At 41.2% G+C, this 16749-nt stretch overlaps 1 protein-coding gene across 4 annotated transcripts in view; it reads right to left on the reverse strand.

The window, feature by feature from the left end:
- The window catches only part of UBR2 (ubiquitin protein ligase E3 component n-recognin 2), a 52607-nt gene extending 49126 nt beyond the window's left edge, over window positions 1-3481 (reverse strand). For 3 of the 4 annotated variants that reach the window (XM_030446980.1, XM_030446982.1, XM_030446979.1), the window contains exon 1: window positions 3328-3477. In XM_030446980.1, coding sequence (XP_030302840.1) covers window positions 3328-3405 — 78 coding nt within the window. In that variant the 5' untranslated portion in view covers window positions 3406-3477. Of the gene's footprint in view, window positions 1-3327 lie in introns of all 4 variants that reach the window. The other variant, XM_030446981.1, reaches the window with a different exon arrangement.
- Between the last annotated feature and the right edge of the window lie 13268 nt (window positions 3482-16749).

Raw genomic sequence — 16749 nt, forward strand, 5'->3', positions numbered from 1 at the left:
TTCAGGAAAAGAATGCAGAATCAACCTAAAACTGTACATAAAACCAAGAATTAAATATATCAAAATAAATGAGTTTAGTAATCAAATGTTACTGTTTGATTTACTTTGAATTGTTTCTGGCTTACTCCTAAGAACTTCTGTTTGAGACAACAGAGTTGTAGTAGATTCTTCAGGATACAGACATACAGAATCAACAGACCATTTGTGCCATTTAAGAATGGCTGCATTTTTGTCTTTTTCTTTAATATATTGTAGTATTTTTATTTACTAGACTTAGCTTTCTAAAGCAAAACTTCATATAAAAAGAAACCTTATTTGTCAGTACAGATTTTAGTAGAATATGCTTGCTTTGTTTCTTTTTCCTCAAGTTTGCCTTCCTAAAGTCATAACATATGACTAACATATCATATCTAACTAAATATTATATCTACTAAATAGATATACATATCTACTAAATATTTCTGTGATGATCTAGCTTTGATAGTCAAAGCTCAGATTTTTTCCAAGGAAGTCCATGGGAAAAGGTTGCCAAAAAGCCAAATACAACAATCTACATTTTGACCATTCCAACTAGGTTCAGAGGATATCACACAAAAATTTAAAAAGTAAAACTTTCATTATTAAGGATTTGGCTTGGGTTTTTTCCTAGCTTAATTATCTTTTTCTCTCTTTTCACCTTTTGTGCCAAGTACCTCCTACCGAACTAACCCAATCACAGTGAAACTGACTTAGTCTAGTTCATGATTTACATTTAATAAGATAATTTTTAGATTACTTTCTAAGGCATATAATAGTTACTATGCTTGCTTTTATCCGAGCAAAATACCTTGAGTTTCAGCCTTTTAATTCAGCAGTACATCACTAATTTTTATCTAGAAAACACACAGTGCATATTAGCTACATTACAAGCTCAGACAAATACCTAGCCAGAGAAAATTCTTGTTCCTCGAGTAAATGGCTTTCCCATCCTAAAAACTCTGGGAGTAGTTGCCTGAAAGTTAGGTGTGGCAACACTGAATGTCATCACACTTAAATATCTTTGTGAAGCCAGTTCTATACATATAACTGCATACAGTTTTGAAAATCAGGTCTTGGCTAAAGAATATCAGAAGGAAGTTTAAGTCTACTAAGACAAGGAAAGTGATGTTACTGCAAAAGCCAGCAGGAAAGCAACTCAAAATACCATTGCACATGTAAAATTCTTACTAGAAATATCCATCTATGCATACAGATGTTGCTCTGCCTTTCTACATTGCTACCTAGGTGGCACTGATCTCCAGCAGAACTACTGAAAACTTTGGAATTTGCTCTTCAACAGCAACAAAAAAACCCCTTTCTATTTAGGCAGATTTTCAGTTAGTATTTGTCTATCTTTTATCCTCAAATCACATGTAAGAAAAACTGATGTTCTACTCTCCCAAGAGAGGTTTTTATGAAAAAAGAGAAGTTTATTCCTCATGTGTCCTCACAGACTTACTCTCCTGCAGCAGTGTTTGACTGCTCTGGAAAAAAAACAAAACAAAACAAAACCAAAAAACCCAAAACAAACAAACAAACAAACCTAAAAGCATTGATTAAATAACATTTTATGTAACCAAACAGCTAATGGTACCTCAGGGTTTCTATTAAATCCACACATCCAAGTAAGAGATACTAGGTGAACAAAACATGTAATACAAATAAACCATAAACCTACTCAGTTTACTGTTTCAAAAGCTAAAAGGTATTTATGCTTCTTTTAGCTTCACAAATAAATATTTGCAATGTAGGGTCAAGTTATGTTACAGATAATTTATTCTTTTCACTGTTGTTCTTAGGAAGTTTATCATCAAATCCTTGTAATGAGAAACTGAATTGTAAAGTCCTGGAACTCTTCCTTTGGTCAGGTAATTGTTTTTTTAATACTGGGCCACCATCAAAGGAAGGAGAAAAACAATGCTAAAACCCATGTACGTTGTTTACTTATACAACCAGGGAGTGCCAACACACTTGGCTGGGAGCACACTGCAGATTTGAGAGCGATATATATCAGAATTGTAGCTTGTTCTGGTGAAAATGGAGCATAAACATGAAAAACAAGTTTAAGCTGCCACTTGTATCTACAGCAAATTCCTAGATGTATTCCACATGCTAAACCACTGCCTTCGGTTTAATTACAATGTGACCCAAAAAAAGCATCTGCTACTCACACAAGGCAGTTTGGGCTTGGTATGGGCTACCATATGAAGTGCTTGATAGAACTATTGTGTTTTCTGTTGAGGGGAAGGAAGACTAATCCTGGAGCTAAGCCAGCTAAGATATAGCTAATTATGCACATTTGCCCATCTAATCCTGTCTTTGTCTACACATACCACCATATTTATCTAGATATACCACCATAATCTGAGGATAATCTGAATTATAGCATTGTTTTTTCTCTTCTTTTGGAAAGCAGCCAATGCAATTCTCATTGAACTACACACTGACAGCTCTTCAAGGTCTTATCCTACAGACATGTAAATGAAGAGCCGAAATATTTTAACATTATGTCCAATCCCTCAAATGCACAAGATCTGGCACCTGTGCCAGAAACAAAACTGAAAACTTTATCCTTAAGACTTCACTCCCCTTTCAACTACTCTTCATAAAAGCAAGAGAAGCATACAGACGAGCAGATTAATTAAGATACTGCACTGCTTTTGCTAATATTTCCTCTACAAGCGTTCCATAAAGAGGGAGAGGGAAAGAGGAAGAACCCCGATGAAACTTCACCACTAAAAAAGGCTATTTGGGGTCAGACATCCACCTAAACTAATGGGGGGAAGAGACAACGAAGTAGGGAGGAGAATTTCTCAGGTGCTTGGAGAAGGCGAGGAAGCAGTAGGTGAAGGAGAGACCCCCTCAGAAGCGGTTCCGCTCCCACCGCCACGTCCCCGGGACGCCGGGGAATCGTGGCCGCCCTCGGCTGGAGGTGACCAGGTCTTGGCGGCTCGCCGGGGAGCCACCTGCGCCAGCCAGAACAACAGGAAAAGCTGGCTGCTAGCTCCCATCGATCCCGGCTACCGCAACAGCGAGGCCGGCCGGGGCACCAGGCGGAGGCCGGGAAAGGACGCTGCTACCGGCCAGGGCTGCTCTCCAAGGCCGCCGGAGCAGCGACAGCCCCTCACGGACAGCCTGCTCGCCCGCCGCACCGGCGCTCCGCCTCGCCCCGGCCCCAGGAGCGGCCCCCAGCCCTCACGGCCGCACCACCGGGCGGGCAGGCCGGTGCCGCCCGCCGGCCTCCCCAGCCCCCGCTCCTTCCCCTCCCCAAGCACTTCTCGCCCTTCCGCCCCGGGCCTGTCGCCTCACCACGGCGATCTCCTCGGCGGAGCACTCCAGGAGGCTCTTGTCAATGGCCTGCACCTCCGCCTCCAAGTCCGCCGCCATCTTCCACCCCCGCTGCGCCACCGCCGCCGAAGCAGCGACACCCGGAACCGGGCCCGGCCGGCCACTCTGCCCGGGGGAACCCACTTCCGCCCCGCCTCCCGACGGGTCGGCACCGCTCCTACGCGGGGCATTCTGGGAGCTGTAGTCTTTCCCCGGCAGTTCCCCCCCACGCCGCCACACGGGCCTCCTTGGAGGCGGTGCCCATTGCCGGGGGCCGTGGTGCGGGACACTGCGAGGAAAGGGGCTGTAGCACGGTGCCCCCACACCACGGCCTTCTGCACATCGGCGTTTGGCCTTCTCGTCCCCTCCAACGCAAAGCGATGCCGGGGTCTCGCTGGCAAAGCTGGGTGTTCCTCACGGGCCCGGCCTGCCAGTGCAGCCCAGAGGCGAGGGGGCGGCGAATGCTTCCCGAGAGGCACCTCCGCACCCAGAAGGCGTGAAAAGAAAAGATACCAGTAAATTTAATGAATCTGGCAACTACGGCTTTCAGATATATCGTTACTAAAGTGCAGAAGCTATAAATTCTGCTGTGCAGCTGTCCTCCTTCCCTGGTCCCCGCGGGGCCACACGGCACAATCATGGTAGCTCAGCCTTGGTCGTGCAGGTAGAGCTGCATGTTTGTCACTTAAAAAAATCACCGCTGACAACACCAGCAAACACTTGTGCCTCATAATTCTATTTCATCTCTGTGAATACAGGCTCTTCTGCTTGCCTGGTCTTTCCAAAAACCTGTTGTACCACAGCTGTACCCACAGGCCTGCTTGCGTGCTGGCGCTGCACCGCTGTAATTACAGACAGGGCAGAACACCTGAGCAGGTGTGTCTAACTTTGTGTGCAGCCACACAGCACCTGAGCTTCTGTGCCAGCCATGCTGAGGGCTTCACACCACGCCTTCCTCGGGTTCCTGCAAGTTTTCTCTGTGCACCTTGTGTTGACACAGGTCCACAAGCGGAAATTTTAGATGCGTACAAACTAAACACTAATTCTATCTCACACCCTCTGTCACCCTTTCCAGAGGCAAGGACCCACCCTGCAGGAACCTCCAGCACCAAATCCTGCTGAGGAAGTGTCTGCTCTGGACAATTTACACTCCAAAATTTAGACAGTGCCTGGTAGTGGAAGAAACAGGCAGGAAAAAACAAACCAAGTTATAATTGCCTGAAGTACTGGCCAAAGGTGACCATAAATGTTACCTCACCAAACAGTACTAACAACAAAACCATGCAGTAAAAGTCAGTTCCAGTTCACAGCTTATATTCCTTAACAATTTTTAAGATTTCTCACAGTAGGTATGCAGAGTTGGTTTTCCCCTTTTTTGTCTCATATCTTCCTGCTTCTTGGTCTCCCCTCAACTGATAATTTAAATATCGAGGTACCCAAGGGAGAGACATTGTCTGATATTTGTCCAAACAGTAACAAACTCATTTATGGCCGTACATCTGAACGAGAAAGAAGGTGGGCAGCGTGCCATACCCTGTTTTCTCTCGAAGATATTTAACGTTCCTTGCATCAGGGGGCAGCACCGCACACTTGCATGTTAGTCACACTGCATAAGCATTTGGTTCTGAAACCTTAGGGGTTTATAAATCATCACATTTACTTACATGCTATGTTTGGGTAATTTTGGTATGAAGGGAACATACACGTCTAGATAAACTGATTGCAAGAACTGAAGAAGATGGGTTTAGACAGTGCTGTGAGGAAATCATAAAATGATGGCCTTTAGAGTATTCATTTAATCTCTGAATATTCTAAGAATAAGCTTAATTTCCCTTTGATTCTACCTTACTATATGCAGGGTGCAACCTTTTACTGTATTCATTTTTATAGCATTTGCTACTTTTTGAATAATTGTTCTTAGAACACAGAAAATCATAAATTCCTTAAAAGATCAGTAGAGCCCATGCTGTTTCTCATTCACGTGCTGTTGATGCCTAAGGAATACAGAACATGATGCTTCTTTGGATGAAGGCATAGGATAAAAGGAAGCTGTATGATTTGTCTCTTCTTCTGGACTGCATGTAGAAAATCTAAGAAAAATCCTGGGGTTTAGTAATGTGAAAGGCATCTCATTGTACTCAGAAAGGGGGACAGAAATTAGACTGCAAAACCATTTTTTCAGTGTGAGCATAACAACTTCCTGGGTATCACTCTTTATAGCTGAGTAGAATTTTCCATAACTTTTAGCCTGTGCCATTAACTTCATAAGCAAAGATATTATTCAAATTCAAGCACAATAATTAAAGCAGAGGAGACTGCCTTTATCTTCTGCCAAAAAGCCTAACTCTTCCCAGGTCTGTTATCAGATAGGAATCGGGGAGAAAAGGGAGGGGGGGGGGGAGAAGAGAATTCTAGTGAATTTAATGTTTTAAAAGGGTTAAGAGAAAGCCTCCACAGCATTTCTCTGCTCTAGCTATTGTTTCAGGGTCTAGCCTTTCTGTTGACACAAAAGGTAGTCCAGAGAATGCTATGGTTATGAAAGACATAGATATCATCTATACATCTCTTTAACCTCCTGACTTGCCTGTTTCAGCACTGCTTGCCTCTTCCACTGACAAACAAAAAACCCAAACCAACCAACCAAACAAAACCCCCAAACCAAAAAACCATCACCAACAAAAAAGAAACCAAAACCAAAAGGTATTTTGACTGCTGGCCAATTAACTTGATTAGGTTGCAGTATTTTTTAAAAATGCTGCACCCATTAAAAACACAAGCTGAAGCCGAGATATTTTGAAAGAGAAAGAGCCTCCAGTAGAGCATGCTCCAAAGAGGTCCTCTCTCTGCTTACAGAGATCATTGTCATCTTGGTTCAATACTGCTTGAATGTGACCATCTTCGGCACCATCTTCGCCATTAGTGACTTGGAATGGATGCAGTCATAAGGTAAAGGGATGTTGGAGGGAATTTTTAAGTGGCTGGTGTGCTGGTGTGTTCGCTGTACCTTCAATGCAGTCAGCTTAGTATCACTGTATTATATTGAATAAAAATAGAAAAATACTGCATACCTAGACCACAGGGACAGATGGCTACTTTATAAAGCAGAAAAAGAAACTGCTATTTAATTTTCCCCGCATCAATGGTGTTTTCTTGCAATCATTATGAAAAGCAAGTCTTGTGAGAAGGATTCAGAAATGTTTCTGTTCTCTGGGAAAGGCCCATCTCTTGGTACAGTTAAAAAAACATTTTAAAAACATTTATGTCCTTGTCTGGGCTCTAAAACAGTGCTGCAGTTGTAACTCAATTTCAGAGTTTAACTCTTGAAGCAAATGATCAGCATTTTGCAACATTAAGTTGATATTACCTATCTATATTAAAGATCATCACCTTGTAAAGACATTTGTATCTCTTTAATCTTCCCTAAGTCAGCAACCCTTTCCACCAAATAAAGCATGTGTCTAAGTGTAGGATTCAGGTTTATATTTTCAATAACAGTAATTTTGATAAAACAGTTTGTTTAGCAGATCTTGAATGACCAAAGTAGTGATTTTTACATTGCAAATGCAATTTTTAAAGCCATTATCATTTACATGGTTTCTCTCCCTTCCTCTTCAGTGCCGGATGAGGTACGTTTATAGTCACCAGCTCCTACATCGCCTTCAGATAAATTCAGATGATAATTCTTTTATTTCTGTACTGCCAATTCCAATGACAAATTATGCTGACCAAAATAGAATTTTGCCTGTGATAATGTTAATTAAAAGATGAATTGTGAATGAGGTGAACAATGACACCCAGTGCTTGGTGGATTGATAAGACTTACTTCACTAAGCAAGACATTATTCAGAACAAAAGAGCACACAGTAATCTGAAAACACAGGTTATTTTAGGAATTTGGTTCAGAATTAGAGTATTAAAAATACTATCTGACAAACTGTAGGCAATTCTTTGTTCCTTAGAGGCACTAGTGTTATAATACCAGCCCTTTTAGCAATGAATCAGAATAAGCTTATTTCTTTTGCCTGCTTTCTCTTTGCATGATCTTAGATTATACGTGTGTAATAGTCTAAACATGATGTCAGGAAAGATGATTAGGAAAAAGATACTAAAAAGCAGAGTATATTGTGTAACAACAGTGAATGCAGAAGACATCATGGAGAACATAAAGACACCGTGGCCATCTTCCCTTCTGGTGAATGCACTCTGCAAGTCTAACAAAGACAGTTACATAACTGATTTTCATTGCATCAGGCAACGACAATATTCCTAAGCAAACTGATGTGCAGAATTAGAAAGCTTCTTCCACAGTGGAAACGAAGGCAAGAGACAGAGGAAGGGTTCTCACTTAACATCCAGTAAGAGGGCAGAGTGTGCATCTTCATTAGTGGATCATGTCAGGGTGACAACAAGATTTATTCTCACCCCACAGTGCCTTAAAAAAATACAGTGAAAACTGTGTCCATGATAATTTCACTGCTTTCTGCAGTGTAATGTGTCAACAGTCTAGAGCTCAAGCTGGTAAGTTAAAATGCCAGCCTCTAAAAGAGATTTAATGGGAGCTTAGATAATAGTCAGTTATGAGTTGCACTGGGGGGAGGGGGAGAATTAACACTGCAGCAAAGGGAAAAAAAAACAGACACAAAAATATGTCCGATCTTACTCATTTTCATGGTAAATTCAGAACACTAGCATATATTTAGACATAGCAGGTAATACAGAAAGGTCCCTGAACTAGTACCAAGAAAGCCTATGTGTGTGGTGCATGGGTGGTCATCTTTGACACCTAGAAAGGTGCAAGCACCACTTGAAATTTTTGCTGCAGCTAATGCCCTTCCCCGGCACTGAACACACTGATAGCAATGAATAGACAGGCTTATGTTGCAATCTTCCCCCTCATAGGCCTTTCTTTCATGTGGCTGACTATTTTTCAAGCTTGAACAAAATTATCCTTAAGACTTCTGCCACTTGTGTTTGGGTGACAAACACAGTGGTAGGAAGGAGAGCACAGAGACAGGTAGCCACCCATACAAAGTGTAATTGGGGGTGCTCTGTTGCTGTAGGACCAGCCTTTTAAACCCCTGCACTAGGAAAGAGCAGCCATGGTACTTAACATCAACTGCAATGCAAGAAAGTGCACTGTGGAGTTCAGAAACCTAAAACTTCTACAGTGGGTGCAGGATATGGTGCAGTAGGTGGGTTAAGCAGTGATGCTACAAGAAAAAGGAGGCATGATGAGGCTCTGAGCAACCTGCTCTAGTTGAGAGTGTCCCTACTTACTGCAGGGGGGTTGGACTGGATGACCTTTAGTGGTCCCTTCCAACCCAAATAATTTTATGATTCTATTCTGATTCTATGCTCTGGGCCATTTCCACTTGGGTGGCTGTCTTGCAGGAGTCTCGCCCTTCAGAAGGAAGAATCCTGCTTTTCCATGTTTGCAGCACTAGGTGGCAATAGGCTGCACAGGCATGGCAGCGCACAAGTCCCCTTCCACTGCTTCCACTGCTTCCACTGCTTCCACTGCTTCCACTGCTTCCACTGCTTCCACTGCTTCCACTCCTTCCACTCCTTCCACTCCTTCCAATCCTTCCACTCCTTCCAATCCTTCCAATCCTTCCAATCCTTCCACTCCAAGCCCTCGCCAGTCTCACTCGCTCCAGTCTGCAGCCAGAAGGGTGTGGGCGGTGGGACTGGAGGAGCCATCCGACTTTATGGGGATTTTTCCTCTCAAATCAGGCTTTAACTGCTCAGTGACTAGTACTTAGGAAAATTCGAGGCATTTTCGTAATGAGACAGGAGTTAGAAGACAAAAAATGTGCTGTGAAATGCCCAGGGGGCATAGAAAGGGCATTGGGTGGTAGGAGAGACAGAAGCAGAGAAGCAGTAGTCGACCAGTTGTCCTCAGAAATGGATGGCAAGATGAGCACAGCTCCTTTGGCAGAAGAAACTGGAGCAACTGGAGCAACCTCCTCTACTAAGCAGGTAGCAACCTCATCTACCTGCAGCACAGCAGAGGAGCTTCTGCGTGTCATAAACAGCTGGACACCACAATGGTGACATTCAGTAATTTTGCTGCTTCTCAGCTGAAAGAGTCAAGAACTGGTACTGAGCTGCTGGAGGAAGAGTTCTAGGCTCTGTCTGAAACCATGTTTATGTATGCAGTTAAGCAAGGGACACAGAGATATAATGGGAATCATGAAATCATAGAATATGCTGAGTTGGAAGGGATCCATCTGGATCATGGAGTTCAACTCCTGTCCCTGTGTAGAGGACCCCCAGAATCACACGATGTGCCTGAGACATGCAGCCTACAAGCGATGGCAGGGTGGATGAAGGATTTATCTGGGAATGTGAAAATGCTTTGAAAAAGGGAACTAACTTTTCGCCTTCATCTGCACAATGGAGCAAATTTAAAGTAGAACAGGTTGTAGCAGATTTAATTTAGATCACCATGGTACCTAGTGTAATGCTGCAGCGTTTTCTAGTTTATCTTTTCCCTGGTTTTTAAAGGGCCAAACAGTTTTAAAATTGTGAATTTGTTATAGAATATATGGCTGCTAGACAATCATAACAAATTAGAGATTTTTATTTTTTTTTGCTGTACCATGATTAATTTTTTTAGATAAAACTACTGAAATACAACTGAAGGTAGAAATAAAAGGCATTTAAGTGCTGTTCAGACATAATTTACTCTTCAGAGATGCATTTAACGCTGTCTCCGGCAAAACAGCTTCATCCATTTTCCAAACATTCATTTGTTTATTTCAAGATTAGTCTCAGTTATAAACAGACATTAAATCACCTCCAGGCTCTAATACATTGTAATGAAGTATTGTAAACTATGTAGTATGTTGGTTTAAACAATATAATCAGAAAGCAACAAAACCATTTTCTCCTGGTTCTTTCTGGCTTCCTGACTTCTTCTGCCTGTTCAAAGAAAAGTTCTTTTTACTCTGTAAATGTCAAGGTCAATCAGAGGTCAAGTTTGTGCTTTTGAGATGTGGTTCCTTTCAGGTTATTGGCTTTGTTTTATTACTGAAAGGAACCATCCATTTTGGCATATAGAGCAAAGAAGTCATGTAATCCTATTAAATACAAAACCAACATGTACAAATAATGGTGAAGGTTTGACAATTGCACAAAAGCCCCCTTTTTCTGCCCACAGTTAAGCCTGAGCTGAGTAATTAATGGTCCTTCTATGAGCCTGTCTACACTGGGAAAACTGCCTAACTAGTTTTCAAAACACTCACTCAAAAACTAGTTACAAGCACAGCCAAGAACCCCTTTTAGGCAAGCTGCAGTTTTTCTGCTGGCATCCTCCATGAATGGGAGGGGAACAGAACTGTTGCCTACCTGTTGCCTTCCATCTCAAAGCAGAAAATGGTGCAGGAAACAGGCACAATCCTAGACTGAGGACCCTTGGAAGCAGAGAGACTTGAATTAAAAAGGAGGAAGGAGGGAAGCATCTGTAGAGAATTAAGTATAAAAGGAGGGACTTTATGTTATTAGAAAATAAACTTGCTTTGTTGGCAGTAGAGAGAAGTGGAAAGCCAGGGTTACAGCACTCAAGTTGTGACTGGATCATTACGTACTGGGCACAAAATCTAAGACACAAAAAAATTAACTACAAATATCTCAGTACTTTCCTTAAGAAGAACATTCTTGCATAGTGCAAGGTCAGTAGAAGAAGCAAAAATTAGGAAGGGGAAACAAGGTACAATCAGAAGTTACACTGGAGCAAAGAAAGTGTAGAATAATTTAAAGGAAACTGTCCTCACAGTAGTTATCTACATAGAGGTAACCAAGGGGAAAAGCTGAAGATTTTTGTGTTTAATTAGCTATGATCAGATGTAAAGTATGGGCTTGCAATGCTGCCAGTTCTACTTGTCACTTCTTTAAAGACATCCAACTAGAGTACATGAAAATCAGTTGCTGTGCAAAAGCTGTGCAAAACCCAGTTTTCATAAACAACATTCATAACGTTATCTCCACATCCCTCAGACATGTAAGTATATTGGTTATCACAAACTTAAAATCTCTGTCTACTGGCAAGTCAAGACATTACCATCCTAGAGCATATATGCAAACTTATGAACCAGCTGGATCTATTACTAATAAAAAGAGATGAACTGGTTGAGAATGTAGATAGCAATTGCAGATAAGATGAAGAACTGCATGAAACTAGGCAGGAGCTGCAGAAACTAACACCAAACCAGACATACAGTTGAATATAATCAACATTACAGAAGTGGAAATGTGAAGCAGAGAAATCAAAATTGCCCAGATTGTGAAACAAGCCTTACAAAAAGCCAGGCAGTCAAAAGTTTCCAGCCTATCACATTGCAAGGTCAGATAGACAACAGAGATGCTTGAAGCTCAAGTGTGGAACAGGTCCAAGATCTTCAGATAGCCTTGTAATAGGGAGGGAAAAACACTAGCACACTACTAGGGAAGAACCTCCATGTAGGACTGCTCCTTAAACACAGACTCAAGAGGTTTTTGGCAGACACTTCAGCAAGAATGGCCTCAAAATGACGCAAACCTGGAAGAAGCCTTGGTCAGCCCTGGGTTTGCTCCCTGCTCTGTGCATATTTTAAGAAGGCCATTGATTCAGTATGAATAATCAGGGGTGAATTTTCTTTTTTGTCTTCATTTGTTCCCAGTGCATCACTCAAGTAATGCAAAGAAAGTGAAATACACCCACAACTTCTCATCTTCAACTGATATACAATCAATGTATGATTAGTTCCTTTGCCTCTCTCTGGGGAGCAGAGGAATTACCAGTGTCTCAGTCTACAGCTATCACTAGCTGCTACATCAGTCAGCTGGCATGGGACCCAAAACAAAAAAACATAGAGCTTTACCTGTCCTCCCAAGGGGAGGGAGATGTTTGCACGGTAAGAGGACGTATAAAATGTAAAATATGTACCCAGAGAAACACAAATGCATGCCTTGTCATTGTTAGATTTCTGAATAAAGTGAAATGGATTCTGCAGATCAACACATCAACCAAAACAAATGCTGATTTCAGAAACTCTTTTCCTTCCCTACATGTAACTCCCCATATTTCCTCAAGTTTTGTAGCAGGTTGGCAGCGCGCTGGGTACTGCAAACTGAGATGAGCCTTCTGGTCGCTATGTAATCCAGTCATCACTGGTGGGTTCCCAAAGAGCTCTCAGATAAAACTTTTGGAGACTTTGGTAGGAAAATTCCACACTTCAGTGACCTAGAATAGTCACTGATTTTTTTTTTTTTTCCTCTGAAACCAATCTCATTCCCAATTTGCACCACTAGCTCTCCTCTCAACTAAACAGAACCAAAAGTCTGAGACCTTTTAGTCTCACAGCCCCAAGCTTGCATCTGGAGCACCACACAGAGATTGTTTTGGGAACCCTCTGTTTCATTTCCCAACTTTCATGTTTGTTTGGAGACTCACAGGCTATTTGTATGGGATGGAAGCAGTTTCTACATGTCTAGAAGCAAAATTTGTCCATCACAAAGCATACTGTAAGGCTTCTCATATTTATATATCTCTCAAGCTACTTGTCATCTCCTGCTGCAAACAAAACTCTCTTAGATTTAGAGCAAATTGGTTTTCCTCTACTATTAATCTAGTTAATCTGCTTTATAGGGGTCCCTTGCAGTTCCCTGTCTCACTGCAGCTATACAGTAACTCCACTGCATTTTCTGCTTTCAGTGCAGCTCTCATCTTTTCAAGGGTTTTAGGGCCACCAAACCAAAACAGTGACACAGAAATGTAAACATGGTTGTCTTCTACTGGAAGTGCATTTCCATCACTATAAAAATGTGAAACAATACAGCTTCATTTTGATGATGTAAAGTGCCTTACATCACTATAAAAAGAATATAATGTGTATGTGTATATATATATATATACATATATCTATAATGGATATACAACATGAATCTAGTGATGTCAGTTAATAGTATTTTTTTAATCAAAACAGCTGTATCCTTACAGTTGAAATGCATATCTGCCCAATGTCACACACGTAAGAAACAAGAGAGTAAGACACAGTGAGACCTAGAAGTGACTGGTATATAAGACTATAACAGACTTGATTAAAATTTCAGGTTACAGCTCTAAATGGGAAAGTTCACATCAGAAGATGTGGATGGTTATTTAGTTTGAAACTCCTTCAACAAACCCTACACTGAGTACCTTCAACTCAGAGTAAAATCAGTGAAATAATTTGTTTCTCTGCTGAGGAATATGAAATAGAAAGCTGAGAAACTGCTAAAAAAAGGTGATACAATAACTGGGATAATTCTGAACAGAGATGGCTGTCCGAGCTCTAACGACACAATATGTAATTTGCTATTGCCAATATCATGTCCACTTCTGATGGAAAAAATCCTGAAAATGTAATACTGCTGCCATTGCACTGAAATTTACTACATACACTGGAAAACTTCAATCTTGATCTCAGTTGTCAGTGCAGAGTTGGACGTGTTGCACTTTGTGGTAGGGAACCACACTGACATAATCATATTTGCATTTAGATATTATCCTTTTGTTACAGAATATGATTTAGATTAGCTTCAACTCACAGATGCCAGGCTTCCTTCTACTCTCATCACACATCTTCTCCATAACTGTTTACCCCTTTTATTGTTAAAAAATTTTTGCATACTTCATTTTTCGTTCCCATACTCAAAAGTATGATTTTTCTCATTCAGCAAACACCTTAGAAATTAGTACAGCTCTGAGTAGTGAGCCATCCGAAAGCCTCTTTTTTATATCTAAATTTTACCACATGGCAGATTTTCAAAGCTCAGAAAAAACAATTCATAAAGACTGTTGGGAGCACTCAACAGAACTCATAGGAGACACCATCTTAAAGCTGTCACTGTATTTCACTGGATTTCAAGTTGACGGTGTCTATGTAAAGGAATTTTCCATTAAATACTGTAAATTAATTAAATCTTTGTCTGTAAATAAAGCTGTTTATGTTTTTCTGGAAGTACAACAGCAGGACGTTTAGAATAAGGTGTTTCTTGATAAAGCAGTTTTCATCTCTTACCACCAGGAGTGTGTACAAAGCCAGGAGGATAAAACTTGCAAGTCAGTCAAAGATCCAAACATTTTGAGCTGGCCTGAAAAATACTGGCCTGTCTTGAAGATGTAACAAAGTGCAAAGACTTAGGAGACTTGGTGTCATACTTTACCTCTGAAGCTACTTTCCTGGATAATGTTGGGCCTCCTCTGTTCCTTAGTTTACCCATCTCTAAATTGAGGACAATATTACTGGTCCCCGCTTGTAAGACCTTCTCAGATCTACTTATGTGGACAGCTGTAGCAGATTGAGTGGTTTTAACAGTTAGAATAGCTCAAACCACACCATCAGCTTCAAATGTGGAAATCAAAAATTAAAGATCCAATTTTCACTTATGTTGCTTTTATAAAGATACACGAGTTTTATGGATTTATGCACTCATAATTTACAGACTTATGTAATTTATATAATATGGATATATTATACACATTTGAAAATTTAAAAGTACATATGTCAGTGTAATTTATAAAATAAAACATTTCCTCTTCTCTAGAATGTGGAAAAGTCACACAAACTGGAGTGTTGTTCACTAGGATGTGATTCCACAAGATGGTCCATGTCACAGGATCTCTTGCATGCACATGTACATGCCCACAGATTATTCCTGACAGCATGATAGTGTGATTCTTCCAAGAGGAATGGGAACTGGCACAAGCTAAACAAAGCAAGAATGTCCTTTTAAAAATTCCCAACGTCTCTAGGTCATTTCCCCCTCTAGGACTTGTGCACAGTTGCAAAACAGTAAAAATGTTATTGAAAAAAATCTCTGCATCATCACTATTTCTAACTTGCTTATATGTAACTTGTTTACCAAAACATTTCAAAGCACTTTATAGGTTCTAATTTGTTTCAGAGCATCCCTGCAAAGCAGTGTCACATCTTCTGTGCACCAGACTGAAGCGACGTGCAGGAAGGTCAAGGTAAAGTCCTGCCAAGAGCTGCCAGGAGAAGCCCCCATCCAGCCTTACAGGGCTCCATCAGCACCAGGTTGGAGCCCCTCCGGACTTCCAGGGCTGATCACAGTACAACCAACCATGTGGATTCACTTTCTTTTTTTTTTGTCCACTGCTTGGACCAAACTTCTTAAAGAGCATTTTATTTGCTAGATGAGATAGCAGCTGTGGCTTCATGACAATTAAAGGCAATTTAAATTGGTGTGGTTGCAAATCCCACTTTTGGGCACACAGCTCTGCCCTCCTTTCTGCTACTTGTCTGGCTGACTCAGTGAAGTAATTCAGGGGAAAAATTACACAGGGTGACTGCCGGTGCTGGGAGGTGATCTGGCTCAGCAGGAAATGGTGAGTGTGTTGGGTGCAAACAGGAGGGAAAACCACGTGGCTGGAGGGAATAACTTGCAGAGGGGACAGCAGGATGTTAGCCATTTCAAATAAATTTGGTTTCAGCCTTTATGGGGAGAGACCCAAGAGGCAGGGCTTTCACCAGCAGTCTGAGTGGCAGCAGCATGCCTTCATTCCCTTCTCTCCTCAGCACATTTTCTGCTCCTTATGTTGTGCAGTCAGCAAACCAGTCTGGCTAAAAGTGAGGAATAAAAAACCCAAGGAGGTAAGAGGAAGAAACATCATCCTTGGATGTACATGAAGACAAGGAACACTAAGGGGAGAGAGAGGTTGCAAACATTACCTTCAAACAAAGCAGGGATAGAGAGTTTCCTGAGCACAAGGATAACTGGAGGGATATACTTGATATCTGACCAAGCCTGTCACCAACTGGTTTTTATTGTGTTCAGATTTGCAGGGTGCCTTGGCTACCTCCTTTACGGTGCACAGGGAATGTGATCACAGAAAACACACATTTTAAAATTATTCTTACCCTACTAGTGTCACCCCTGTAAAGCCCCAGTGTTTCTCATTTACATAATAGCAAAGAGACAAAGGTAAAGGACTGACTAAATCCAAGGGATTACGATGATACCAGACTTACTTAGCAGGGAAAGGAGAGCAATGTCATGCTGGAAAGATCACAAATTGAAATGAAAAAACAAGTTCAAACATTTCACTAGGAGTTGATCAGTAATGACACCAGAACAACTGGTAGCAGGGTACATATTTACCATTTCTTGAAATCTCCATATTGACTTTACTTTTTTTCTAGAAAATAAACTCTAACTAGGCAGTTATAATCTCAGTTACAAATACTACAGTCCACATTATGTAGGAGCAAGCTTGCTTCTGATCATAAATCCTGTATCAGTACACTATATGGCTCAAAAGCTCCATATTAAAGCAAAACTAAGGCTGTTGTTAGTTTTGTCAAACCAACTTGGTAACAGTCTGATTTTTAATTATTTTAAGGTAATACCCACAACTCA

This window comes from Calypte anna, chromosome 3, assembly GCF_003957555.1.
Source record: "Calypte anna isolate BGI_N300 chromosome 3, bCalAnn1_v1.p, whole genome shotgun sequence".
NCBI lineage: Eukaryota > Metazoa > Chordata > Aves > Apodiformes > Trochilidae > Calypte > Calypte anna.